This window comes from Dryas octopetala, chromosome 8 (genome assembly GCF_963921425.1).
Source record: "Dryas octopetala chromosome 8, drDryOcto1.1, whole genome shotgun sequence".
Classification (NCBI taxonomy): domain Eukaryota; kingdom Viridiplantae; phylum Streptophyta; class Magnoliopsida; order Rosales; family Rosaceae; genus Dryas; species Dryas octopetala.
In genome coordinates this window covers 1,520,484-1,529,446 of record NC_141373.1, presented here as the reverse complement: position 1 = coordinate 1,529,446, position 8,963 = coordinate 1,520,484, and the positions used below count along the sequence as shown (strand labels likewise).

Genomic DNA, 8,963 nt, shown 5'->3' with positions numbered 1-8,963 from the left:
GATGTCTCAAAGCAAGCACAAAAACCCACATTGGGGGGAACAGTCTTGACCTATACAAAAAATTTCATCCAAACATTCCTACCAATTGTGCAAACACAATCACATTTTTTAAAGATCAAGTAAAACCAAGTAGACCCAGTCAGTCACACACTGCCACATACATACACCAAGAGATTAAAATCAGAAAATATTTTTCAAAGAAGAAGCACAGAAAGGGAAACAAACTCCCAATTTCCCAAATGCATTATTCCCTTTATCTTTTTATTTTTATTTTTTTGGGTTCTTCTTTAACTGCTTTTTTAACTCATAGAAGACCAAATGGAAGAGTGGGTACTACTACTACTTCTTGGGTATTAGATCAAACCTAACTTTGCTGACCGTGGGCAGAATTTAGAGGAGAGAGAAAGGGTTGCCGGGCAGGGCAGTGTGGGTGTTGGGTGTGGGTGGGTGACCAAAATACATCCAAAGCCCCAGTACCCTTCCCCAAGTCCCTAAGCAAAGGGCTGGGTCGGCCTTGGATTTGGGGTAAAAAGCCTCGACACAGAGAGCCAAGCCCTCTCCTTCCTCTCTCACTTTATTCTCTTCAAATTCGATACTTTGCTCTGTACCCATAACGAGGTTTTTCTTAGAGACAACCACACTCACACACACACACACACACACACACACACTCACTCTCTCTCTCTCTATCTCTCTCTCTCTCTCTCTCTAGGTGTCCTACATTGTCTTGTTGTATCCTCAGAATCTCTTATTCTTCAGCGCATAAGGGGCTATTCCTCTCTGTTCCTTTGAGTTTGAGTTTCCTCTGTTTTCTCTCCTACCAAACACAGAAGAGGAAGTGCAAGACAAGAAATACCCAACTGGGTATTTTGGATTTAACTTTGTGTTTGGAAGCCTGGAAACCAGAATGCCCGGAAACTGGACTTTTCCTTGTTCTCCCACTTGTTTTCTCTTCATTAGCTGAGAAAACAGAGGATTACCCATTTGTTTTGTTCCTCTCCTTAGCAAATCAGTGTGCTTTTCCCATCGTTTTGAGCACAAAACTAGTGCTTAAACCTTCCTGAGCTTTAATTTTGTTCATGTTCTTCTTCTTCCTCATCATTAATTTCTAAAGCAAAACCAGAAAGTGTTTGTGGGACCTGAACAAATTGGGCATTATTGCTGAAAATCCAGATAGCCATATGAAGCAGTGAAACAATGAGAGATGAGAATTCCAAGAAAAGCAAGGTTTGATAAATGCCAGCACTTCTCTGATTTTGTGTGCATAATTGTTCTGAGATTGTTGCTGACTCTGTGTTCTTGGTGAAGCTTTCATGGCCCAAGACATTGGTCAAGAAGTGGTTCAATATTAAGAGCAAATCCGAGGACTTTCACGCAGACGACGTCGTTTATGGAGGTCATTGGTCTAGTCTCTTGGTGTCATATACGTGCTTGATTTGGGTGTCAATTTGGATTTCTGGATTGGGCAATCTTGGATTTTATAGCAAAAACAAAATGGGATTTCTCTGCAACTTGTTAGCTGTGACCTGTTTCGATTCTTCTAGACTCTGAATGCACTAGCATTTTTCTAAGCCACATCTCTGCTAGTTTGGTACAAAAATTTGTGGTTTTAATGGGGTTCTGCTGCTTCTATTTGCAGTTCAAGATCTGTCATTTGTTTTCTTCCAATTTGTGAAATTTTTCTTTTTTTTTTGTAACTTGAAATCTTATTACTGTTTTGTTTTTTGTTTTTTGTTTTTTTTGGTGGTGTTTGAATGTGTGGGATTGATGCATTAACAGTGGAAAGAGCTCAGCTTTAACAACTTTATGGTGTTTCTTTTTCAGGGGGTGATGAAGAGTGGAGCAACACCTATTCAGAGAGGGAGGCATGCACGATCAAGAAAAGTAAAACAGGTTCAGTATCAGGCATCGCAGTTTTGCTTTGGACCACACCTTCCTTAACCCCCAATAGCATAAATATCAAACAAACATAAAAAGACAATTATGCTTTTTTAGAGTCTCTTAATTTCTAGCCAAATTTTTTTATTGTCACTAATCCTTTTGAAACCCCACCTAAATGCACAGAAAGATTAAGCAAGAGGCACTCTGATAAAGTCCGGCGAGGTAAGATTGACATGGACGCATCACAAGTTACAGATGTACACAACTATAGGTATGTAACTGATATGTTCCTTTCTTAAGCATTGTCTTGTATGCATTATGTATTGGTTTTCTCTGCAACAGTTGGTCTTATTTGTATATTCCTTTCCATGTGGGCACAGGATCTTTGTAGCAACATGGAATGTTGCTGGAAAATCTCCTCCAAGTTGTCTGAATCTTGAAGAATGGCTTCATACCTCTCCTCCTGCTGAAATTTATGTTCTTGGGTATATTCTATAGATCAAGATGTGTTCTCTCTCTCTCTCTCTCTCTCTCTCTCTCTCTCTCTCTCTCTCTCTTTTATGCAACATTTATGTGGTAACAGAATCCTTCTCAAACCTTTTGTTTTCCAGGTTTCAAGAAATAGTTCCTTTGAATGCCGGCAATGTTTTGGGCACGGAAGACAATGGCCCAGCTAAAAAGTGGCTAGCTCTTATAAGGAAGACTCTAAATAGTCTTCCTGGCACAAGTGGTGGTTGCCATACACCTTCACCAATTCCTGATCCAATTGTAGAATTAGATGCAGACTTCGAGGGGTCAACAAGGCAGAAGGCCTCCTCTTTCTTCCACCGCCGGTCCTTTCAATCCTTGAGCCGCAGCATGAGAATGGACAATGACATTTTAATGCCACAACCCCGACTTGATCGACGATTCAGCGTTTGTGATCGAGTTATCTTCGGGCACAGACCAAGTGATTATGACCCCAATTTCAGATGGGGTTCCTCTGATGATGAGAATGGACCAGGTGACTCACCTGTTGTCACACAGTATTCACCAATGTCTAACAGTGGATCTTTCTCAGAGGATAGAGATAGACAGCAAGGGAACTCAAGATACTGCTTGGTTGCCAGCAAGCAAATGGTTGGTATATTTTTAACAGTTTGGGTAAAAAGTGATCTCAGAGATGAAGTTCGCAATATGAAAGTGTCTTGTGTTGGCAGAGGATTAATGGGCTATCTTGGAAATAAGGTAAAAATTTGCTTATGGAATATTTGTCAAACTGTGGACTAAAAATGCAATGTAGGAAAAGCAGCAATCTTAACTCTCTTGAGTTTTCCAGGGTTCAATTTCCATTAGCATGTCTTTGCACCAAACAAGCTTTTGCTTCATCTGTAGTCATCTGACCTCTGGGCAGAAGGAAGGAGATGAACTTCGAAGAAATTCTGATGTCATGGAGATCCTCAGGAAGACAAGTTTTCCGAGGGTTCATGGCATGGGAGATGAAAACTCTCCTCAGACTATACTAGAGCATGAGTAAGTCCACCTTCTGTCCAATTTGTTGAATTTTATTTATTTTCGTTATGTAAGAAGTTATATCTTTTATTGAGGTTGAATATTTTTAGGAAATTTACCTTACAGTGCAAAAAGTTTCACATTTTATTTTCCTTGTGCAGTCGAATCATTTGGCTTGGGGATTTGAATTATCGCATTGCCCTTTCTTACCGCTCTGCAAAAGCTCTTGTTGAGATGCGCAACTGGAGGGCATTGTTAGAGAATGACCAGGCATGTTACTTAAACAATGTGCTTTTCTTTCAAATGTGTTAATCTTATGTTCCCCCATGGGGCCAATAAAAAAAGGAAAGAAAAGCCAAAAAAAGAGTTGTGGTCTTTTTTTGACTTGCTTTCAGAATTGCTTGTATCTGAAATTATGATGGTATATACTTTCAGCTACGGATAGAGCAGAGACGAGGACGTGTCTTTGAGGGATGGAATGAAGGGAAGATATATTTCCCTCCGACATACAAGTATTTAAATAATTCAGACAGGTACGCAGGTGATGATAGGCACACCAAGGAGAAGCGAAGAACCCCAGCATGGTAATGATAAATCTCTTGCAGCAAAAAAATTTGTGGAAAAATTAAACTCACACAACTTTGAAACTGGAAAAGTATTAGGCATTTTATTGAAACATAATTATGAAAACATTTAGTTATTGTGATTATATGAAAATCTAAACCTGCTATCTGTATGTGAAGGTGTGATCGTATATTATGGCACGGAATAGGCCTCCATCAATTGTCTTACGTTCGTGGGGAGTCAAGGTTCTCAGATCATAGGCCAGTTTACAGCGTATTTGTGGCAGAGGTTGAGTCTATTAACCGTAGTCGAATAAAGAAAAGCATGAGCAGTTCCAGGATTGAGGTAGAGGAGTTGTTGCCACACTCGCATGGATATACTGAACTCAATTTCTTTTGAAGGGTGACCTTTCCTTTCTGATAATTCACCGTTCAGTATGCTCAGCTAAGGGAAACTGAAGCAGGATTTAATGCACTTTTACATAAGGTAATATTCAAAGATGTGAGGATGAACCTATTTATTTTCTCTGTTCCTTGCATATTCTCATCGTCTATGTTATAATTGAATCAAGTTTTCATGGGCTGTAAACAGGAATTTCAACAAATACAAAATGCAATCAGTGAAATACAACTTTTTCAGGAATTCCAACCCCACTTGACCTCCTCGATCAGTTAGGTAAATTTTGCCTTGTTTCCTCATTTAAGTTATCTTTTGTCATGCTTTTAGAAATCAATCAGTTCCATGAAATTGTTGACCTGGATATAATCATATAACTGAAGGGATTGTTTATGATATAAATAATGTTGCTGTCATGGAAAAGATGGATTCTTTAGGCAGTGAATACTTTCTCAGGGGTTAAGCAGCTTCCTTATCTTTTAATCCAATAAGGCTCAGTTGACCTCTACTCCTACATGGAAAGATAGAATATGTACTGTGCATATTTTTGAAAGCATGGCCATAAAACATGTCTTCTTTCCTATTAAAGTTTATTGTTGAGAAGATCTCTTGTCTTGTTCTTGCTCTTATCTCAGTGTTTTGGTCCCCAGTTGCAGGTGGGCACAGCTGCAAAGAAACTCTGCCATGATGTTGATAAAGACAGTCTGTTGCCCACAATCCAAAAGAAGGTTGGCCTCTCACTTTCTTTCCCTTTTCTCAGTTTGGCCGCAAATGCAATTCTTCTTCCTACATTCTTTTGTCCAATTCTCTCCATTCCTCCTTTCTTTCCTCATCAAAGCAGGTACAAAATTATGTGATTTTGTTGATAACTACCAACCCCACATGTTTGCAGGCTGCAAATTCTTTTTATCCCCAAATCCCAATTGGAAAATTTGGAAGTTTCTGGCACAATGGCTTTGACTGATCTTGGTAATGAGGTAAGATTAAGAAAATTGAATGTGGTTTTGACTTTAAATTACTTGATGTGCCATGTTAATTAGTATAGACTTTTTATACAAAATTGTTGGTTCATGTGATGACCTGTCAAAAAGAAGTCAAAGCATATCAATTCATGAGAATCATAACTAAATACTTTTGTGATTTTTGTAGGATGAGCTTGCTCGTAGTTTGGAGGCGCCAAGTTGGTTTGACATCTAATTATTGACAATTCTTTCTGAATAAAAAAATAAAATCAATGCAGAGAAGCATTCAGTGGGGCAAATAGTAGAGGAGAAAATCAACTGTATAGCCTAGATTTTTCTCTTCTCTTTTCTCTATTTCTTTTTTCATTTTTGTTTTGTTGTACTGCATAAAGAGTAAAAACAAAATAGAGATGTGATGGATACTCATTACTAGTGAATAAGAGAAGTTGAACATTTGATTGATATAAAGTTTCTTTTGCTGTTGTTGCTAATGATTTTTCCCCAAAAAAAAAAAAAGTTAATAATTTAATTTGGCTGAAATTTGTCACTACAACTTTGATTGGTGTGTTTGTACTTGTACTAAAACGGCAAAAAAGAAATTGATTCGTAGCGGTGGGGCAAATCTTTAGATGTGGTTCACTGGTTCCCTTTACTTAACCAAGTACATATTCCTTACCCTTGTACTGTGTGCTAATTCCAATTGTACCCCCGCTGAAAACACAGTAGCTTTATATTTTTTTCCTCAAAGAAAAAACCCACGTTAAACCCCAAATAATAATAATAATAAATAATTAAAAAAACAAAAGTCACTTGAACTGCCAAGTGCCAATAAAAATAGAAGTTGAATAAAGTACTTTGGTGGATCAGTTTTTCTGTCTTGTATGCACACATGGGTGCAATTTATTGACCATTTACACATGCATGTTGGTACGAACACGTTTTCATAATAGAATTCGAATTGCTCCAAGTTAGAAATTTAATTTTATGGAATAAAAAAAAATCAAATCTCCTTATTGAATTTAATGCTCATCAACTACCATGAATTTTTTTTATAATAAACGAATAATTTAACTGTTATTAAAATTATTTAATAATAATTAAATAATTAATCAATTTTTGATTTTGATGAAAAGCTTGTAATCGAACAGCTCATTTGCTTGCTAGCCTTGCTCAACATGCGTTACATTGTGACACTATTAGTTACTGATATTGTAATTCTTTCTTCATGCTTCAATATTAAGATATCTTTAAATAAATATATATATATATATTTAGTGAATGTGAAAATATATATTTATATTTATATTTAGTGAATGTGGAAATGGGATATAGCAATTTCATGGTTTGGCAGACACTCCACTGAAAAAGTGGGAAAAATTCAGACTACATAAAAATTATAAAATACGTACCCCAAGAAATTAGTAGTAGTACTGCCCTTTGTTACATCAAGCTTGTTACAGCGTTGAAAGTGTACTCCACTTTTACCGAAAGGTGAAAAAGGTTAAAATTCAACTGAAAATGGCGCGCTAGTAAACGGCCTCTGTTCCCAAGTCCAAGAGGCGTCTCCACCTCGCCGGTTTTCCGTGCTCACTTGCCTTCACTATCTCGCGCGTGCATCACACTTCCAATTATTCAATCTGGTATATGGTCCAATCAAACAGGTGGGGACTGGGGAGAGACCTGCATATTAATTTGTGCCAGAATTCGCGCGACTTCAGAGCGCGTTTCGTGCACGAGCAGAAGTGGTGGATTCTCCTGTTTCGTACGGTTCGTGCTGGTGGTGACGGGTTCCGTTTAAAAGACGGTGAACACGTGGCAGGCTGCTGGTATGTAGAATTTAAAGCGGGGTCCGTCTTCCTGGAGGTAACAAAAGTATCCTACATTTTCTGCCAAGTGGCAACTGAGAACCCCACAGGATTTGTCTACTTGGAGTCTTGGACACATAAATCAAGTTATTACTTATTAGAGATTCCTCCTTCTGACTGATTCTTTTTCACTTTTTATTTTTTATTTTTTATTTTTTATTTCTACATCCACTTTTCCACTCTTAATGCTTCGTTTCTTTTGGCAAGAAAGTTACATTTATGTAATATTATTAAAATTTGGATTCTCTATTTTTTTATTTGTTTTAATATAAATAAAGTATTTATATAATTCCATTCACACTAAAAAATGCTATAAATTTATTTCATTTTTTGTTTTCTACTTTAATAATAAATACATGAGAAAATTTTAGCAACATTCCCCAAACTATTACCCGAATTCACATTTGCCTCATGACAAATAATTTGACTCTTGACTCTTCTGGACTTTTAATTTATTGCCTCATATCTTAAACTTTTCTTTTTTATTACTCCAAAAAATTATAGACCTGAATTAAACCAGCCAGCTGGTTGCCAAAAAAGTCCAAAATACAAACCAATCTTTTATTCGATATATAATATCCAGTCCATGGGTCCAATTGGAGTTCAATTATCTTGAAATCGAATATATACATTTGGTATTTTTGTCTAAGAAATTAAACATAGACACATATATATATATATATATACATGTGTACCTTACTAGTACTGTAGCAGATGATTGTACATGAAGATCAGTTCATTCACCAAAAAGAAAGGGCAGCAGAGTGTGTTGCACCAATCTCGATGACTTGTTAACTTCAAAGACAAAGTTGAACATAGCTACACTACACGCATAAGCTAGCAAATGCAGTGGCAGTGGGCTTTCAACTTTGTATAAGTTTTACCTTACTCATCTATCAATACTTGTCCCATGTATATTGATTCTTGGAAGCTTACAGATTTATTGGGTAGCTAGAAGAATCCCATAAAGCCTAGACCAACCAGCCTAATCGACATAATTGCTGCCAAACAATATTTTTAGTCAATTGTCAAGTGTTACAGGACAATAATTAGCAAAGTATAATAGACATGCCATCTTAAATGTTATATATATATATATAAATCATGCTCATATTGCTGAAGTATAATCTTACAAAATTAATGTTGAGAACAACAAGCTTTAGCTACTTAATTCCCAAAAATTCGATTGAGTAAATAAGCTGGTTCTAACTTGTAACTGATGCATAGGCATGGTCATACAGTAGTGCTCATACATATGGCATTAACTAGCTTAATTTAATAATTAGCTTTGGTTGAGGTTAATAGTAGTAAAGAGGGGAGGCAAAAAATCCAAGTGGGGTGAGGAGGGGGCACCATTGGTTCCTGTTTTATGAAGCAAACAATATATCTGCTTTTAAAGGGCACAGAGTCACAGACACACTGCAAATTAACCTAGATAGATTTCAACAAGCCTAAAGAGGAAAAAGTGATCAAGGAAGGCTCACCTTCCCAAGAAAACCATACTCATCAATCTCTAGCTACTTCCTTTTTCAGTTTTTTTTTCTTCTTAATTTGAACAATTTCAATTTTTTTTTTTTGGTTACAAAGGGAGGAGGCCAAGGAAAGAGGCCTAGAGGGGGGAGGGGGGGATCGAAACCCGGTGAGGTGGCCAACTGGCCTACCCAAGTCCTCGAACAATTTCAATTTTTCACCCTCCTAAAAATCAAAACAAATTCATGCATGTAATGATGCTTCATCATCTATGTCCTTGCCCATGCATAAAGGTACGTAGGGCTTAAAACCACACAGATTACCCAATTCTCTA

The 8,963-nt window shown here is 37.1% G+C and overlaps 1 protein-coding gene across 3 annotated transcripts; it reads left to right on the top strand.

Annotated features, from left to right (window-relative positions):
* Nucleotides 1-728: 728 nt before the first annotated feature.
* On the top strand, nt 729-5,620 carry LOC147275784 (DNAse I-like superfamily protein). 3 transcript variants are annotated; one of them, XM_086253220.1, is made up of 14 exons: nt 729-1,227; nt 1,309-1,396; nt 1,825-1,893; nt 2,065-2,152; nt 2,262-2,366; nt 2,493-3,108; nt 3,200-3,393; nt 3,534-3,642; nt 3,808-3,956; nt 4,116-4,422; nt 4,528-4,611; nt 4,983-5,060; nt 5,225-5,309; nt 5,482-5,620. In XM_086253220.1, the coding sequence occupies exons 1-10, from the start codon at nt 1,198-1,200 to the stop codon at nt 4,333-4,335; spliced, it is 1,668 nt and encodes a 555-aa protein (XP_086109346.1). In that variant the 5' UTR covers nt 729-1,197; the 3' UTR covers nt 4,336-4,422; nt 4,528-4,611; nt 4,983-5,060; nt 5,225-5,309; nt 5,482-5,620. The 3 variants fall into 3 exon arrangements, with proteins under 3 accessions (XP_086109346.1, XP_086109347.1, XP_086109345.1); XM_086253221.1 differs by having other exon boundaries at nt 5,174-5,309; XM_086253219.1 differs by having other exon boundaries at nt 5,171-5,309.
* Nucleotides 5,621-8,963: the final 3,343 nt, after the last annotated feature.